Source organism: Oikopleura dioica, chromosome XSR (assembly GCF_907165135.1).
Source record: "Oikopleura dioica chromosome XSR, OKI2018_I68_1.0, whole genome shotgun sequence".
Lineage (NCBI taxonomy): Eukaryota > Metazoa > Chordata > Appendicularia > Copelata > Oikopleuridae > Oikopleura > Oikopleura dioica.
In genome coordinates this window covers 1,189,232-1,206,746 of record NC_137294.1, presented here as the reverse complement: position 1 = coordinate 1,206,746, position 17,515 = coordinate 1,189,232, and the positions used below count along the sequence as shown (strand labels likewise).

The following is a 17,515-nucleotide window of genomic DNA, read 5'->3' as shown; positions in this document are numbered from 1 at the left end:
ATTTTAGAGACCTTTATATGAGAAATATGAACGACTGGTGGATCATATGCTAGGTTGTAGAAACTGTTTGTGCATTTTTTATACGATTCTAAAAATTGAAAACTTCGGAAGGTCTCTTCTTTCTTGCTTTACCCATGAATTTGCGAATGTCAATCTTGCCACCTTCTTCGAGATTGCCGCAGTCGGATAGCTTTTTTGGTCCGCTGAAAGAATCAAATTTTATTGATAATTGAAAATAGTCGTGACTTGCCCGACTTTTCCTATTTTTTCTTGTAACGACTTTCGCAAGATCTACATTTTTTTTTTCAATTTCTAAATTGATGTGCGACAAAATCATTACCATGAAGAAGGACAGCTGTATTCGCATCCATTTAAGATCGTCGATTGTCTACCTCAGCGCCTCTTGACAAAGTCAAAAGAAAAAAAAAGAGACTCTGAGCCCTATCATGCGGCCAATGTCAACTACAGGGTCTTCTCCATGTTCGTGGTCGTGGGAGCTGTTCATTCTCTTTTGGAGAAAGTTTCTCGACGAAAACAAGTGCTCCAAATTCCTATCCATTTTCTGCATGATTTCAATAAAATGAAAAAGTAAATCCTTTGAATCCGAGCAATCATAAGATGCACTGATTAAACGCTAATCAACAACTTGCTGCAACAACCGCTTTTCTTACACGTGAATAACTCATGTATTAATAAGGGTCTGTTTCGTACTCTCATTTGCCTGTATTTTACACTGCTTGTTTGTCTTCATTTTGCAAGTTATAATCGATGATGATTGTAGAGTTGTCATCGAAGTGGCTTCGAAATCCTCATTTTTTGCATTTTGAATCGAAAAAGGGATGAACAGAGTCATCAGAGATCTACGTAGAAAACGTGAGAGACCACTTTAGAGGTAGAGGCTTTTCTAGGATCATTCTCCGTTCAGAACTACTCATCTGCATTTTGCGAGAAAAAATGAACGAGGCGACGCAGCATTACTGCCGACATAGGGACAAATCGTTCAATGATGAGAAACGCGAGCGTATTCTGGATAAGTTTAGCTAAACTAATTAGCGCTTCGACTTTTTAACTTTTTATTAAAGAGTTATTGATTGCGAGTTTGAATACAGATTTGCGCTTCGAGAGTACAACGTCAAAATCATGGAGGTAATTTTGTTCTCTTCGTTGATTTCGATTATTTCAATTTTTAAGACTGTTTCAAATTTCAACCTACATCGAGAAGACATTGAAAAGCTCCTGGTGTAATGACGATTTGGCTGCTGGTTTATTAATGTACATGTTTATTATTATTGTCACCACATTTAAACGCAAAATAAGTTGATTTGTGAAGGAAAAAATTAGAGTGAAGCGAAGGTAAAAAGTGTGCTTTTAAAGTATTCGTGTAAAGAGAATGAAGTCGTTCGAGGTGGTCTGCTGTCTTATGGGTCGATCTCTCGCAACACAGTGTTGAACTTTCTGACAGAAGCGACGGGGGAACAGAGATTACGCAGATTTACTTACTCATTGATTGGGCTTGGCAGTTGCAGCATTCTTTTTTCATCAACATAAACAATAATTTTAACAATTAGAATTAGACAGGAATGGTTCGCCTGGGGTCGAAGTGGATCTCTTCGTCTGCGTAGCGATCGTCGACTGTAAATACTTCGTTAGGTACTGTAACAGGATACTAATTGGAGGAAGCGAATATCCTTGGAGTTTACTGACCTGTGTCGACGTAGTCACTTTCATCACGCACAATTAGTCGAGCGTTGCCACTATCGGAGCGCAGTGTCCCTCCATTATCTCGTTTCAGGGTTCCACCAACTAATGACACTCCTGAATTGAGACGCGCCGCCGGATAGTTTGGCGGCGGAGTGATGCTACTTCGTTCTTCCGCTGGGTCGTAATCGACTGGCTCCTTTGCGAATTTCGCCTTGATTTGTTCCCGGAAGACCCAGGTCAGAGTGCCGACCACAATAATAATTCTGAATGGGGCGTCAATTTACGGATTTACGGGTCGTGAGAGCTCTTACATGAGAATAAGAACGATGACGACGATTAGGACATTGAAGCTAGCTCCGCCCATCGAGCGACAATGCTCATCGTAAGCGTCGCCCAAGTTGATACTAGCGGAAGTGGATTTGCCAATGCTATTGCTCGTAGTGCACCGCAAAACAGCAGTTGAATAGCTTTGCGTCTCGTAGATGCCCATTTCGTACAGAGTAAGCGTCAGTTCTTTTAGGCTTTTCATCACATTATTTGGCAGCGTTATATCGTAGCCAGTGACACTTGAAAATGATGATGTGAGGTGAATACTCGTCGAAAATTACCTTGGTTTTGCTTGATATTCTCTATTATCAGAACAATCGACAGAAATCTGCTCGATAGCTGATCCGTCCGAGGAACACACTACCGATCGGATGTCGAAAATGGGAGTAAACGGCTTGAACTTGAGTGGGACAACGAAATCCTCGCTAATAGGATTGTCTACTGCTTCGTGCTGCACATGGCAAACGAAAAACAAGTCTTCAAGAAACTCCTTCTCCACGGGCAATTTCAAGTCTGCTGAATTCTTTCCTTCTGCTCCAGGAATCTTTCGCAGCTGCATATCTCTGCCCCGAACAGACCATTCCACAGTAGATTGAGCAGGTTTCCCACCGACAGCTAAGAAAATACAAAATTCGATTCACAGAAATGCGCGTGAAAATGCACCTGTACAAGTGGCCAAGAAAATGGGATCGGCGCTGTGTGTCACATAGTCGCCCGTAAACTTCTTATCTATTTGCACGGTCGGTGCTTGCAAAATAACGATTTCGAATTCATCCTTATCAGGGGTTGGGATCTGCTCATCTCAATTCATCAATTTAGGACGCTGGAAACATTCCAATCAATCTTTGTTTTGGCCTAATAAAAATTCGACCCCGCTAAGTAATAAATAGCGCTCAGCGATCAAGATTCAAACGATGCAAATTCAGATACAACCCTTTCCTCAACTTCTTGAGTCGCCATGTAGGTGATCACATATTTCTTTTCGTCCGACAATTGTGCGTTGGATCTCGTGAGCTTGTTTCCAGAGTGCATGAACTCGCTGCTTGAATGTTGGTCGATCCTTCCATTTGAGACACTCCCTCTGAAATAGAATTTCCCTGTGGAGAGCGTTTTCAAGAATCCTTTTCAAATACAACATGCCCGGATGGCTCTCAATAGCAGCCCGGATACATTCAGAGGAGCTCCCAGCTCGAGTACTCACTAAATTTGACTCTCAAAAACGCATTCCTGAGTCGTCTTTGAGGGTGATGTAGGAGAGATCGCTCAACTCCGCTGAATTAAAATTCCGAAGCGGGAAGTTTATCTCGCGACCTTCTTTCACTGGGATTAGTTCAATCTCTCCAAGAGCCGCATGAAATGAAATGAAGAAGAAAAGGTTTCGCATCTTCTCTCTTACTCTGCGCCGCCTGGGAAACTTTTGGAACTTTCTGATTTCGCTCCTTCTTCTTCTTGAGTAGTTTTTATTTCTCTTTTCTCTCTCTTCTTTGAATGAATCGCTGCGCGGGTGAACAAGTAACTATCCACGAGCCGTCGTAAAATCGCAATTCATGAATAAGGCTCCGGCTCTTAAGACTTCTCGGCAAATCAGTAGTTTTGGTAGTAAGCTCCGGTTACAGATTACTGCCTCTCCGGTCGAGCGAGACGAGGAGTACCGCTACTATCGTACAGTTTGGCGCCACTCGACTCTCTTTACAGTTCCGTTATGAATAGCGGCACCTATTATCGCAATGATTAGTACTATTGATAAACACTCCCCTTTAAATTACAATAGCTTGCTCGCCCTCTCTCTTTTTCTCTTTCTCTATTATACCCTCTTGTTGAAGAGCAAATCAAGCTCGTTCTTCTGCCTTTCTACGTTTCTGAGAACGGCGGAGTAATGATTAAACGTTTGATTCAAATAAAGCTCTCAAGGTTCAACAAACGAGCACCTTTGGATTCAAACCAGCGCGCTTTCAAAATGATACTTATTCAAAAAATAGTATAAAACAATTAATATAAAAGAGGAGCGTCTTACCTGAGCAATTCAGCGTAGGCACTTTTTTAGGCCACGGGAATCGAAGAATCGCTACTATAAATTTAAAGCGCTATATCGGCGGAATAAAAAAATAAGGGCGCTCATTGAAAATGAGCAATTGAAATTGTTAAAAAAAAAGAAAGATGTGTTTACTCAATCCTTGTTTTATAGAGACGGGCGGATGTAATCTTTTGTTTTACTTGTATAAACGTTTTTCGGTCGTCACAAATTTTGGCCGTTGATATTTTCAAATTATCATTTTTCAATTGTGACATTTTTACGAAAAACTAAATTTCAGGCCTTTAGGGTTTCCCACCAATATCGCAATAAATTTCCCGACTGCGGAGTAATTCCCCGTTCTCGTTAACATCTCACATCTTTAAATTTTATATCCTCTCACCTTTTTTCGTGCTTTCGCCTTTGATCTTGAAACTTCTCCAAAAAAAAAAGTTTCGTCGGCTCTGTCCTTCGGTCCTCGTTTAGCACGTAAAGTAAACTTATAAATCCATCGCAGGACACTAAAAAAAGCTAAAAAACTAGCTACTTCAGCCGCGTGCCGATCGAGCTCTGTTGTGAGATAAAGTAGCTAAAACGGTGGACCAAAAGCTTGTCGAGAGGGCGAAGATCACTTAACTTTATCGACCGGCACCGGCTGGTGAGCTTGCTATTTATTAAACGGGCCAATGTGGCATTTTTGGAATGCACTCGAACTTGTACCCTTTTCCGCCTTTTCCACAGTTTATTTTGACCTTTAGCTCTGTTTTTTTAATAAAGAACTTTTGTACTTTCGACGATTATAATTTTTGAATGACCTTTTCGATCGTTGAGTAATTGAAAATTATTATTTTCATTACTGTATCACTCGCCGTAATCAACACCATAAATGCTTAAATCATACTGAAGATCAAAAAAAGCAAGATCATAATTCCCATGAAGCAATAAATTCGTAACTGCCTCTAATATAAAAAAAATGCCACGGTGGGTGATGCGTATAATTGATACCGATCAGTTCTCATCAAAGACCGTCTGGAAGTGCTCTTCTGCTCCTGTCTGTTTAAGCAGTTTAATCCACAGTGGCTGATCCCTTATTTTGTAGTCATTAAGCTTTCAAGTGCTCGTCACGGCGTGTTTAACGCGTTATGCAACTTTTCCGCCAGTTGGCGCCAGCGACGTTGTCCAAGTGCATCTGTAAATGGCTTTGGCCCCGACCGCGATTTCGACATGACCGAGGCTCCACATTCAAAACCATAAAAAAGACACACCAAGAGAGACAAAAAGAAATGATCTGGAAGCGGCTAATATTCCTGCTGCAGCTGAGTTTCGGCTATCGGACGTATTCCAGTCCCCGATATCGATACATTCGGTAAAGTTGTTGGTTTTATTTTTGATTTTCAAGAAAAGTTTAAAGTTGGGTAGAGAGGCCTCAGACTACAGAAAAATCACCGATATACAGGCGCAATATTCGACCGACGTACAGATACCCCTCCAACTACTACCCTCATCAGCATAGATCCAGAGATTTGAGCTACAGTTCTTATGCGCGCAAAGCAGAAGTGCCAAAACCTGATGTTATCAAAGTCGAAGCAAGGGACTTACAAGACATCTCCGAGCAGATCTCCGCCGCTGTTCGAACAAATGCGTGTCCCTCGGATGTTCCTATCGACATTCTTTTTCTCTTGGATTCGAGGTGAGCTGGGTATCATCTTGCCAAGTTAAATGACCCATTATGAAGTTATATGACGACGAGTACTGCATATTCTCAGTTCAAGAGGCTTGTGGCTTATATGGCTTCAACGATGATGTATAGGAAATTTCGTATGCAAAAATATCATATCGTTTTTTTTTTGCTTTATTTATTGACCAAATTTGCATCAATAAAAAAGTGACTCGATGGTGAAAATGGCGGTGTTTCAGTTTGATGAAACGCAAACCGAACGATTCATTTCCTTCCACGATTACGACGAGTTTTCCGGCTTCAAAACGAGTTTGTCGGAGATGAAAAGGAAGGCACTTGGTCGGAAAGGTCGCCACGCGAGCCGACGCTCTCAACGTCATTTGCGTAGCTTGCGGCGGCGCTTTGGACGCAATTCCTCCAAAATGGAAGGAGATCCGTTTGAAGGAGCTTTGGATAATGTGCAAAAGTACGGATTTTCGCGCTCCCGCGGAGCACGGGCTCAGGCACGAGGGCCACCAACAAAACTATTATTACCTCCTCTTTTGATCTTTCATTCTCGTTTTCGATAAAAAGGGTTTTATTTTTGTCGCCCCTCTGTGAAAGGCTGTAAAAATATTAATCGTCATGTCAGGGGAAACGCCGACGTACTCGTCAAATGCGCTGGCTACCAAGCTTAGAAGTTTCCACGATGTGAATATTTTTGCCGTCGTGGTCGGCGAGGAGGACAGCGGAATTACCGATGAGTTCACCGGAAGCGCAAGTCGTATTCTTCGGGTGATCAAAGAGAACCGCCTGGTTGATGAACTCGCACAGTTGCAGCAGCTCATTTGCCGCGACTTCGAAACTTGCAATACTTCATCATTTCAATGCCTGAAAAAGTACAACACCGGTGGATATGCCAGCAGCTACATAACAAAATGCCATCGAGTAAATTGCGAACATGGAAAATGCCTTACCAAGCCCTGCCATCCCACTCAATTCTGCAAGGAAAAGGGCTCCTACGACTTTGAATGCAGCAATTCATCGCTCGAAGCGCAACTCACTTGTGAGGATTTGTCCTGTGGCAACGGGGTCTGTAAGATGCTTGGAAACACGGCGCATTGCCAGTGCCATGCAGGATGGACCGGCGAAAAATGCGACGAAGATGTCGACGAGTGCACCATCTCGTCGCACAATTGCCAGCACAAGTGCATTAACACTAGAGGAGGATACAATTGCGAATGCAACGAAGGATACGAGCTGACCATCGGCGGGCAATGCGACGATGTTGACGAGTGTGCAGATTCTAGCCACGGTTGCGGTCAAATCTGCCGCAATTTCCCGGGCGAGTACACGTGCGAATGCTATCCCGGCTTCTCACTTGACTTCAACGGCAAGAGTTGCAGCGAAATTGATACTTGCAAGTTGGCAAACTGCAGCGATAAGTGTGTCAACCTTTCGGGCATGGCTTACAGATGCCTTTGCTCACCAGGCTTCATTTTGGACAACGACGATCACACTTGTATAGATTAAGGTCACCATTTATTACCTGTTTATTTTATAAATCCGAATGTGACCCGATAAGTAGACGTAGACGAGTGCGCCTTGGAACCGTGCGAATACGGTTACGAGTGCATCAATACGGCTGGCAGCTACGAATGCGTTGATATCGACGAGTGTGCCCAAGCTCACTGCCCCGATGGTTTCACCTGCAAAAATTTCAAAGGCGACTTTAAATGTTACGATATAAACGAATGCGATGACAACCCCTGTGACGAAAATGAAAGTTGTGAAAATACGGTTGGCGGGTTCTTGTGCAGTTTCATCGATCCCTGCGCAAAGGAGCCCTGTGAAGTTGGCTTTGAATGCAGAGTTAATGAAGCTGGATTCGAATGTGTCGATATCAACGAGTGTGAGAAGGAGAATATCTGCCCTTCAGGCTACAGGTAAGTGGGATGTCTAATGATATACATGTTGTTTTTAGGAATATGATATATCTTCTTTTAGATGCGAAAATTTTAACGGCGATTATGAGTGTATCGATATCGACGAATGCGCTCACGAAATAATGGCCTGTCCAGTTGGATACAAATGCGAAAACTCCGATGGTGATTTCAAGTGCTCTTTTGTTGACCATTGCGAAGAAAATCCGTGCGCTGCAGGACTTGAATGCAGTAACACGATCGACGGCTCGTTCAAGTGCAGCGACATAGATGAGTGCCTTAATGAGCCTTGCGACAAAGGCGAGGAATGTATTAATTTGCACGGCGGATATAGATGCGAGGACGTCGACGAATGCAAAAGGGAGTGTTTAAGTTTGAGTGTTGTGGTTATGTTTGGATACCAATCGGTTTAGTAAACACCAAAAAGTCATCCATGCGAATCGGGTTTCAAGTGCGCTAATCTGCCAGGGGCTTACGGTAAGCATACAAAACTTTTTGAACTTGCTCGGGAACCGTTGACTTTTAACGAGGCGGAAGAAGAAGTCTACTTTGTTTTCAGAGTGCATCGACATTGACGAGTGCGCGGAAGAAATAAACACTTGCAGCAAGCGACAAACATGCCAGAATACGGAGGGCTCGTTTGAGTGCATAGAAATCGATCTCTGCGAAAATGCGCAGTGCGAAGCTGGTTACGAGTGTGTCGACTACGTTGATGGCTTTGAGTGTCTTGATATCAATGAATGCGTGATCGATTCTCCGTGTGATTTGGGATTCACGTGTAAAAATACTCCAGGTTCTTATCAATGTGAGGATTTCGACGAGTGCGCCGTTTTCGGCGAAGCAAACATCTGCGAAATCGGCTTCAAATGTGTCAACAACGTTGGAAACTTTTCATGTGTGGATGTCGACGAGTGTCTGGAAATTGGATCGTGTCCCGTTGGCTTTGAATGTTACAACAAACACGGCAGTTACGATTGTCTTGACATTAACGAGTGCTTTGAGGAGCCGTGTGACAACGGCTACGCTTGTCTCAATAATGAAGGCTCGTATACATGTGTCGATGTGAACGAATGCACGGCCGAGAGTTGCCAGGCTGGCACAAACTGCGTGAATACTCTAGGCAGCTACGAATGCAAAGATATTGACGAATGTGAAAATTCACCCTGCGAGGAAGGATTTTATTGCTCGAACAGTTTCGGCTCCTTTTCTTGCCTCGACGTTGATGAATGCGCCACTCTTAGTTCCCCTTGCGACGATTTTTCAAACTGCGTGAATACACCGGGCAGTTTTGTCTGTGAAGAAATTCAAGAGGAAGAAAAAGACGAAGAAGAAGCCGATTCTACAAGCGAAGCACTCTCGACATGTGATGGAGCCAACCACAAATGCTCACATACTTGCATTCTTCTTTCTACGAGTACGATAATCGTCGCCCCATCTACTCCAATCCACATTGCTGCTCCAAATGTTTACTATCGATGCGACTGCCCAAATGGATACGAGCTTGCTCAGGATGGCCACACATGTCTTGACATTGACGAATGTCAAATTCGAAAAGGAGGATGCTCAGATTATTGCTTCAATACTCAAGGCAGAGATTCAATTGATAATTATCAGAGCTTTTGAAGAGAATTTCACATGATACGACGATAGCAGACTCAAATCCGGGGTTACGCCGCCACTAAGAGAATCCTGTCTTGTGATTGGCTGACCGGATAACCTGTTCGCCATCCGTGGCGAACAGCTTCAAATCCCGGGCAAAGGCCTGCTATCATCGGTAGTCTATAATATCTCTTGAAAAGGTGGCTATCGTTGTGTTTGCGGAGAAGGAGAGGATCTATCCAGCGATATGCATACTTGTGTCAGCAAATCACGGAAGAACAAGAACAGCGGCTGCAAAGTGGAGTGCGAAAACGGGCTCTGCATCGATGACGTTTGCAAGTGCTCAGAAGGCTGGAAAGGGAACAAGTGTGATCAGGGTAATGTATTTTCAAATGTTTTCAAAGTGCTCGGGATTGGCCCAGTCACTTTCGGACTCTATGAGCAGTTCCGCCACGCGTTGATGTTCTTGTTGCCAATGCACGGGTGGAATCATTCCAAACTTTTCGTCGAGCTCGAGAAAAAGTATTCGCCAGAGAATTTCGAGATTTTCCAACGCCACCAGATTGTCTGAGGCGATTGCAATGCCAAATATCGCTCGCAGTATTTTGACTCTGCCTTCCCAGATGATTGCATTTGGTGCCATTGATTGCATTGGCGGGGGAAAATCTGCGGGCGGCGCTTCGTTAATGTCGTCGTAAAGGTGAATTAGTTCGGAATACTTTACGAGGGTTTTAATCTCTTGCTTGGTTTCAACATCGATGCTTATAAGATAAGCTAACCCGTGCCAAATGCTGTAAAACAGTTATATGATTGCGGCTGACCGTAATATACTCATCCTCGTCATCGTCAATTTCCTCGTCTTCGTCTCCCAAGTCGTCATTGTAAATAGTTTGCGCTAGTTATATTATATTATATTATATTATATTATATTATATTATATTATATTATATTATATTATATTATATTATATTATATTATATTATATTATATTATATTATATTATATTATATTATATTATATTATATTATATACCTTGTTGTCCGAAATGATAAATATCCATTTTGTAGAGATCTTTCAGCGGCACAACATAGTTGAGTTCTCCTATCCATGGTAGAATCACAAAATTTGCATTAAAATCAATCGTGTCGTTTTTCGAAAACGGGAGTTTATAAAAATCGTACGGCCAAAGAATGCAGCAATCACCATCAATGAGATCTTGTCGTAAGAATAAGGGTCTTTCGTTGGCGAGTTGAGTGACTCTCGCGAAGGAAATATTCCATGGGAGGAGCTCCGTGTGACTGAGAAGTTCTGACGGGCGCGTTGAAGATAGCACGAATGATTCTCTAGGAACTGAGCGTTGATAAAGATCTTCGAGGGCTGATCGCGGTTGCTTGTGCTTTTGAATGACTGGTCTTCGAGTTGGTGACTTCCAAATGTGTATAAGCTCGTCAAACAAATTGTCGGAGTTGTCCGACTTGCTCATCAGCTGCTGATCATCTTTCTCCGAGAAGTCGTACCCAGCGCCCACAAAATAAATAATTCTAAAAACATACAAAATCGCGGGGCCGGCGAGAATTGCCAAAACAAAGCTCTCCTTCATGATAATAATAATTATTCTCTCTCTCGTTTTTTTCCGCCAAATCTCCCCTCCGGCTCAGCGCGAAAAAAAAATTGCGCACTGGCGATTGCGGAGTCCCTTAAATAATAATCCACTTTTTCCTTTAAGACATTGATGAATGCATCCAAAGGTAAGTTTTGACCTCATTATTCAACTATAGCTAAAATTAAAATTATTCAGTCCTTGCAATCATGGAAGATGCATAAACACTGAGGGAAGCTTCATGTGCCAGTGTGACAAAGGATTCCAATTCGATTACCAAATCGACAACTGCGTTGATGTGAATGAGTGCCTCTCTCCAAAGAGAAATCTTTGTGAGCAGGATTGCATTAACAAAGAAGGTAATGTAACTCATGTAAATACTCACGTGATCTTCATCTTCTTTCCTAATAGGAACCTACAGCTGCAAGTGTAGGGAAGACTTCGTTCTGAGCGCTGACGGGCACTCTTGCGTGCCACTTGGTATCTGCGCCGAAAATCCTTGCTACAACAATGGAAAATGCGTGATAGACAAGCATTCGTTCCACTGCGAATGCGAGAAAGGCTTTACTGGTCGTCTTTGCCACCAGCAAGTTCAATTTGAGTTACCAGACTTTCTTAATATCGAATCCGAAAGCATAAGATCAGGTTTTGTAAAAATTGCAAACGGTGTTTTCAATTACGGTGTCATTCAGTAAGAGTTGGTGATCATAAGAGTTGTTATCCGAATAATCCTTGTCTCAATGGTGGAAAGTGTTTCGCGCTTAAAAAAAATATGGATGCCGGGCAATTTGTTTGCGCTTGTTCGAAACACTTTACCGGAAACAAGTGTCAACACGGTTATCTATCTTGCATGGTGTCGTTTTTTTTTATTCTATTTTTTATCAAAGTCGGCGAGCGAGAATCAAGCACGAGCGCGCTATTTTCTATTTTTTCATTCAGCCGAAAATTAGCAGATCAATTTTCAATTTTTTTATTTCAGAAATAACTGCTTGCGAAGATGAATGCCGAAACGGCGGGAAATGCATGGAATCGTCTCCGAATCAGCACCAGTGCCAATGCACTGATAGATACTACGGTCGAAGTTGCGAAAAGTTGCGCTCTGTTCCGAACGGTTAGTTCGTCAAGCAAGTTCCGGAAAAGTGATTAATAATTTCAGTGTGCAAGGACCAAGCTTTTGACATTGTTTTCTTGATCGATGGTTCCATTCGAATCGGGCGAAAAAACTACAACATGGTGATCGACTGGATCAAGTCTATCGTGACTCAACTTAATATCAGGTAAGAGTATCACTCCGTTAACTTCAAACTAATCAAAAACATTATCTTTTTCAGCCAAGAAAGATCGCGCATTGGACTTGTGCAATTTTCGACCAAAACAGAGATTGAATTCGACTTGGCGAGGTTCAACGACAAGAGCAATTTACTTCAAGGATTAGAGCAGAGCAAGAACCGATTCAAAAACATGGGCTACAATGCGTACGCCGGCCTTCGTAACAGCATCGATCTCTTCCACGGGAAAAATCCGGTGAGAAAAAAGGGTCGAAAACAACTCTTTGAATCTAACGCTAAATTTAGAGATTTCTTATCATGATCACTGCCGGTCGCCTTTACATTCATCCACGACGACTCAAAGAAGTTCTCAACGCAGCAGAACACAGCAAAGTGGAAGTTTTCGCAGTTAAACTTGGCAAAATGACGAACGAAGCTGAACTGATGGGATTAACCAAAAACGACCGGAGCATCTTCGGGATAAGACACAAGAGCGATTTTAGAAAAGAGGGCGCAGCTATTCTCACTTCTATATGTTTCAAAGGTGGGTGAACAAAGGTTTTGCCCTTAATGTTTTTTAGATGACTGGAGAAACAAAATCATAGAAGAAGACTGAGCCCGCCTCCTGATCGATAATAAGTTCAACCCTCGACCGCCGTGCCTATCGTAACTCCTGAACGCTTAAAATATTTCCAGACCTGACTTGCTGACCCTCTCATTCCATTTGTAAAATACATTCACGTGAAAACTTCTTTTTTCTCTTTTTGGTACAGACAAAAGCCACAAAGAGAGAGAGAGCGAATGGCTTGTCCTTTGTCTTGCGAAAAGCAAATCACAATGGCCGAAGAACCATCAAGAGACATAAATGAAGATAGGGATACTCTTTTTATCGGAAAAGAACGAAATCATTAAGAGATGCAAGCAGTAAGCTAGAATTGATAATTTCGAGATTGAGGCGTCGCGGTCACAACTGCTGGGGTTGTTCTTCTCTATCTAGTTGTAGCAGTTGCGAAACGACTTTGCGGAGTGCGAATTTCTCCATGGCTACGGATTTATCGCATTTCTATGTTTTAATCTTTGCTAGAATATTTCAAAATCCGTGAAAGCATTCTAGATCAATAACAGCTTCTACTTCAAACGTCAACTACCCTTTTAGCTCAACTAGTTATGGAAGACCGCCTCGCCTGCCGAGTATACGCACAGTATCATCCGAGTCAGTAGATGTTCAGTCTCCGCCTCCCAAGTATGACGATATCGTACTGCCTCCTTCATATGAGTCTGTCGCTCAAAGAAGTTAAAAAGTATCTCGATTTTTTCGCCCTTGTAATTTATAAAATTTATATTTTAATAAAATTTTAAATTAAATAAAAAGTATTTTTATAGAAACGAATCCGCCTTTATTCAATGTCTACGTAGAAGGGTCAAGAAAATATACATAATAATCTTTTCGGGACTAAAAGAAGAAGGCTTTTTTCTGTTTTAGGCCAAATAGCTTCCAAATGACGTTGACGACGTCACAGAACAGGGGGATGAGTCTGAGACTGATGAATGAGAGAGTGGATCCGAAAACGAAGAGACCTATTGTGATAAAAATAAAAATCAGAAACTCGAGAAAATTGCTTACGAGTTGCTGCAGCGAGTTGTCTTCCCTGTACGAGATTGAGTTGAGCGATTTCCAGTCGTTTTGCTTCTCGGGGCTATATTTTCAGCTTGCAGTAGGTTGATTAGTTTGAAATTAGCGTTGGAAATTAGCGAGAATATATACTGTCACGAAAATGAATGAGCCCGTGTCTGGTAGCTTTTTATTTCGATCTCTGTGTCGAGCTTCTGTTGAGGATTATCCGGAACGGGATCGGTGGCGACTAGCGAAACCGCTTTGCAGGACGCGATCGATTTCGTTTCATCAGTCCCCGAATCTAGCATTTTTGTTAAATCATTTCGGAAATTATAGCGATGGAATTAACTCTTTCTTCGTTATTTACTTACCTTGATTATTTCTCTGATCTTCGAGCTGCTTAATCATAATCTGTTTCTTCTTGTCCTTGCATCTAAGAAGTATTGTGAGGGATGAGTAAAGGTTAAGAACTCGGGGTTTTATCAAAAATGATCGGATGATCCCTTCTCACCGTTTATTCTGAAACCACACGCGGATCACTCGCGGGGATAAGCCCGTCATTTCGACCAGTTGTTCTTTCATCAACGCATCTGGTCGTGGATTCGCTTGGTAACACGTTCGCAGAGTGTGGAGCTGCTTTTCGTTCAGCACCGTTCGAACTCTGGCAATGAAGACATAGAAGAGATTTGGAAAATAGATTTTACCTCGTTGTTTTCGGTTTATTTCGTCGCTCCATCTCCCGGCAACGGAATTGGTTCTGTCTGATGAAGGGATAAAGGGAAAATTTCCAACCTGAGTGCTTAAATTTTACACTGTAAAATAAGAATAAAAAATCGATGTCGCCTTGGACATATGTCAGTTGTCTGTTTTCAGGCTATCATTAATTCGTAATGCAATAAGCAACGAGCTGCTGGACATGAAGCCGATACGGTGGGCGATTTGCGGTCATTTTTCATTTTGATACTATTCTAGATCCCTGCCTAGATTGCTCCGACTCCAGTTCATGACAAGGTCGACAGAAAAGACGAGTGTCGATCAATAAGAACTCATCACCAGAGACCAGAACACGAACGCATGACGAGCAACTTACTCGATTTATTATTAATCATACCCTCAGACAACTTTACTACGATATGATAACTCGCGTTATACTATCTTTTGTTCTATTTATCTTTCACAGGGCATGGAACAATTTTCTTCTATATAAAATATGCTCGTCAAAAAATTTAAATCGTTCCTGAAGCAGTCCACATGAAAGGTGCAATTCTTGACTTTGTGAACGAGATCGGTCGGATGCAGCACATGGTCGCACTTGGCACAATGCTCCATGTAGAGTCTGAAAGAAAGAACTGCTTATTTTGATATCGATAGTAAAAAAGATTAACGATTATGTTATCACTGAAGCGTGTGGAGCGCGAACCGCGAGTCGCATTGAGCGGCGGTCACTGTTGCGGATGACGATTGATCCCTTTTTTTTTTGACAATGCAAAATCGACATGGAAAAATCGCTGTTCCGACGCTGTTGCGCTGGGATTTGAGCGCGTTAATTTCGGAAGAAGTGTTTTGTTTTTCTTGAGACTCAGCGGTGGCGAGCGCGGCTTTGATCTCGCCTTCGTCATGCTGATTTCAAGGCTCAAGTTGAGCCAGATGGATGATCTGAGTGATCTCGAGCCAATACACTCGCCCGTGGCGATTGGTCGAGGTGAGCCTGCAAGGCGCCGCTGAGTAAAAAAACTCACTCTATCCGCAATTGCCTGATTTACAATCGAAGTTGACATTGAGTGCGGGGATAAGCTTGACTTAGTGGCTGCAAGTGTACTGGCCGATGTTACTGTCAGAATCGAGCGGTACCGCTGAGGGTCGATGATATCTCATCCGCGCGGGGCGGATTTGGATCAGCCATGGACAGCCGCCGTTGAGTGATCGGCTCAACCCGTCCATCCAGGCTCAGCCGCTTCGACCTGCCGAGCTAGGCTAGCTAGGTCACGAGACTGTCCTTCTACTAGGTCGCTGCATATGCTGACCTGGGTCATCGATTCACAGAAAAACACGCTCCTCATTTTTGCTAATTAAGATCGAAAACTTCGCAGGTACTGACCAATCAATATCAAGAATTAAACTATCAGTATGTCAAGTATTTCATTACCGTTCATAATCATCCTTGCAGTAGGCTAATTCGTTTTTCATGAAACAGCTCGTCGCGTCCTGGAAGTAGCATCCACACTCACTTAAGAAAATTAACTTGCATCGTTTTAAGGCAGCCAAAAGGACCCAAAAGGGTCACAACATCTTCCCACGATAACTACATGACCGCCCTGGGGATTTTTTCATAGAAGATATAATAATAAAGTATAATCCGCGCTCTCGGGGGATTTCAAATTATCGACAGATCAAAAGTTCTCGTCACTGATCACATTGATCAATTTTACGCCTGTCATCAAAAATGAAGTACTGTTAGACGTTTTTGCAAGCAGAAATATGTATCAATGATCAATTATTAATCAGACTCCAGCTCACATCTTTCATTAGATAGATTTCTCGACGGAAACAATGCCTATCAAAGAAAAAATGCAAAAACGAGCCAACCCTAACCCTAACCCTAACATTATGATGTAGCTCTACCATTTCCTATTTGATGAAGTTTAAATTTAGCTGCGATAAAATTTGAAAAATAAGCTGGTCAGTTACCTGCACTTGAGACAGTGAGGGTGGAAAGAGTAGTCTGGATGAACTTGCCAGGAGAAGGCGTCGTCGATTTTTCCTCTGCAGGAGTGGCAAACCCTTGGCGGCAGTTCTGTCGGGACTTGAGGCACAGGGAGTGTCTGAACAGGTGGCGTCGTGTCTGGTATATGCATCCGCCAGCTATTTGCCGTCGCCGTCTCATTTACACGCGCATTCACGTCAACTTCGCTAACCATCATTGATGTCTTAATTGAGTAGGTTGGGGTCAAACGGATGTCTCTGTCTTGTCAAAAGAGCAATAATCGAGCGTGTCGCGTGCTCGGCTAAATAAAGGAGCAGGAGAAGAGAAATGCGCCGCCGAGGGCAACTCCGCTGCGCCCCCAGGCGATCGCCGAATCTGGAACAGATCAGCGTTGATGAAGCAGATTGGAAGCGCCCCAGAAGTTGGTCTTTATGGCCGACTTGTATGCGCAGCAGAACTTTCACGAGCGCGCTCACAAACACGCGTGCACTTTTTATTTGCCAATTAATGATTGACAATTTGTATTTCGATACAAAGGCTCTGCGGAACCGAAAGTTGCACGCGACATTTATGCACCTTGACACGCCTGGCTAGATGCTCTAATTGCGCTAGAAGGAATTTTCTCATGGAAGTGTCGAAATTGTTGAGTGCTGATATTATGACAATATGCAGAGCCGGCGAATATAATTTCCTCGGCGATAAATCCGCTTCACATGGGAAAGATGAAAACAAGCAGATTCTGTACATTGCGATATTTAATCGTACCATTCTTTCAATATTTCAAATACTGCTCTCGCCGATAGAAAAAGCTAGAAAATCAAGGAAGACTCGTCTCATACCTTTCGATTCCACCCGAAGAAAAATTGCGAAAATATTATTTCGGAATATTTTCGAAACGTCTTTTTCGGCGTTACTTATTTCGTTTTAGCTATTATTTCTTCTTATTTCAAAAGTTTAAGGCATAGGAATTGAAATATATGACGATATTTTATTTTCTCATCTCGAGCTATAAAAGAAAGCGACGGAGAAAGACTTCCACAAGAATTTTAAAGCTAGCATTTTTCGTCCCATCAGAATTTTCTCCAGGAGA

The 17,515-nt window shown here is 42.6% G+C and overlaps 5 protein-coding genes and 1 long non-coding RNA gene across 6 annotated transcripts; 2 read left to right on the top strand and 4 right to left on the bottom strand.

The window, feature by feature from the left end:
- Positions 1 to 1,249: 1,249 nt before the first annotated feature.
- Positions 1,250 to 3,721, bottom strand: LOC145706965 (uncharacterized). The gene is made up of 6 exons (XM_081784430.1): positions 2,970 to 3,721; positions 2,692 to 2,805; positions 2,310 to 2,643; positions 2,013 to 2,267; positions 1,705 to 1,964; positions 1,250 to 1,632 (listed from the first exon to the last, which is right to left on the bottom strand). The coding sequence occupies exons 1-6, from the start codon at positions 3,058 to 3,060 to the stop codon at positions 1,571 to 1,573; spliced, it is 1,116 nt and encodes a 371-aa protein (XP_081640556.1). The 5' UTR covers positions 3,061 to 3,721; the 3' UTR covers positions 1,250 to 1,570.
- Positions 3,722 to 5,262: 1,541 nt separating this feature from the next.
- LOC145709710 (uncharacterized) lies at positions 5,263 to 6,216 on the top strand. Its single transcript, XR_014134927.1, has 3 exons — positions 5,263 to 5,405; positions 5,451 to 5,729; positions 5,775 to 6,216. It is a non-coding gene; the product is annotated as an uncharacterized LOC145709710 (long non-coding RNA).
- Positions 6,217 to 6,341: 125 nt separating this feature from the next.
- Positions 6,342 to 12,844, top strand: LOC145707216 (uncharacterized). Its single transcript, XM_081784708.1, has 13 exons — positions 6,342 to 7,218; positions 7,285 to 7,642; positions 7,704 to 8,011; positions 8,199 to 9,227; positions 9,439 to 9,615; positions 10,965 to 10,986; positions 11,037 to 11,197; positions 11,250 to 11,483; positions 11,818 to 11,949; positions 11,995 to 12,115; positions 12,170 to 12,362; positions 12,413 to 12,650; positions 12,688 to 12,844. Exons 1-13 carry the CDS (start codon positions 6,342 to 6,344, stop codon positions 12,720 to 12,722), a joined length of 3,885 nt encoding a protein of 1,294 aa, XP_081640834.1. The 3' UTR covers positions 12,723 to 12,844.
- LOC145708525 (uncharacterized) lies at positions 9,620 to 10,841 on the bottom strand. The gene is made up of 2 exons (XM_081786203.1): positions 10,271 to 10,841; positions 9,620 to 10,133 (listed from the first exon to the last, which is right to left on the bottom strand). Exons 1-2 carry the CDS (start codon positions 10,836 to 10,838, stop codon positions 9,988 to 9,990), a joined length of 714 nt encoding a protein of 237 aa, XP_081642329.1. The 5' UTR covers positions 10,839 to 10,841; the 3' UTR covers positions 9,620 to 9,987.
- Positions 12,845 to 13,858: 1,014 nt separating the features above from the next.
- On the bottom strand, positions 13,859 to 14,478 carry LOC145708681 (insulin gene enhancer protein ISL-3-like). Its single transcript, XM_081786379.1, has 4 exons — positions 14,426 to 14,478; positions 14,233 to 14,382; positions 14,093 to 14,154; positions 13,859 to 14,022 (listed from the first exon to the last, which is right to left on the bottom strand). Exons 1-4 carry the CDS (start codon positions 14,455 to 14,457, stop codon positions 13,874 to 13,876), a joined length of 393 nt encoding a protein of 130 aa, XP_081642505.1. The 5' UTR covers positions 14,458 to 14,478; the 3' UTR covers positions 13,859 to 13,873.
- Positions 14,479 to 14,888: 410 nt separating this feature from the next.
- On the bottom strand, positions 14,889 to 16,839 carry LOC145707211 (insulin gene enhancer protein ISL-2-like). The gene is made up of 3 exons (XM_081784703.1): positions 16,410 to 16,839; positions 15,868 to 15,948; positions 14,889 to 15,057 (listed from the first exon to the last, which is right to left on the bottom strand). Exons 1-3 carry the CDS (start codon positions 16,640 to 16,642, stop codon positions 14,889 to 14,891), a joined length of 483 nt encoding a protein of 160 aa, XP_081640829.1. The 5' UTR covers positions 16,643 to 16,839.
- Between the last annotated feature and the right edge of the window lie 676 nt (positions 16,840 to 17,515).

Coding starts and splice junctions, on each gene's coding strand:
- LOC145706965 (XM_081784430.1), bottom strand. CDS start 3,060: ATGCACTCTGGAAACAAGCTCACGAGATCCAACGCACAATTGTCGGAC. Junction 2,644..2,691: donor TTTCTTGGCCACTTGTACAG/GTGCATTTTCAC, acceptor GTATTTTCTTAG/CTGTCGGTGGGAAACCTGCT. Junction 1,965..2,012: donor GTCATCGTTCTTATTCTCAT/GTAAGAGCTCTC, acceptor CGCCCCATTCAG/AATTATTATTGTGGTCGGCA.
- LOC145707216 (XM_081784708.1), top strand. CDS start 6,342: ATGTCAGGGGAAACGCCGACGTACTCGTCAAATGCGCTGGCTACCAAG. Junction 7,219..7,284: donor GGACAACGACGATCACACTT/GTATAGATTAAG, acceptor CCCGATAAGTAG/ACGTAGACGAGTGCGCCTTG. Junction 12,116..12,169: donor GTGACTCAACTTAATATCAG/GTAAGAGTATCA, acceptor TATCTTTTTCAG/CCAAGAAAGATCGCGCATTG.
- LOC145708525 (XM_081786203.1), bottom strand. CDS start 10,838: ATGAAGGAGAGCTTTGTTTTGGCAATTCTCGCCGGCCCCGCGATTTTG. Junction 10,134..10,270: donor TTATCATTTCGGACAACAAG/GTATATAATATA, acceptor TAATATAACTAG/CGCAAACTATTTACAATGAC.
- LOC145708681 (XM_081786379.1), bottom strand. CDS start 14,457: ATGGAGCGACGAAATAAACCGAAAACAACGAG. Junction 14,383..14,425: donor AATAAACCGAAAACAACGAG/GTAAAATCTATT, acceptor CTTCATTGCCAG/AGTTCGAACGGTGCTGAACG. Junction 14,155..14,232: donor GTGTGGTTTCAGAATAAACG/GTGAGAAGGGAT, acceptor AATACTTCTTAG/ATGCAAGGACAAGAAGAAAC.
- LOC145707211 (XM_081784703.1), bottom strand. CDS start 16,642: ATGATGGTTAGCGAAGTTGACGTGAATGCGCGTGTAAATGAGACGGCG. Junction 15,949..16,409: donor CCTCACTGTCTCAAGTGCAG/GTAACTGACCAG, acceptor AATTTTCTTAAG/TGAGTGTGGATGCTACTTCC. Junction 15,058..15,867: donor TGCAAGGATGATTATGAACG/GTAATGAAATAC, acceptor TCTTTCTTTCAG/ACTCTACATGGAGCATTGTG.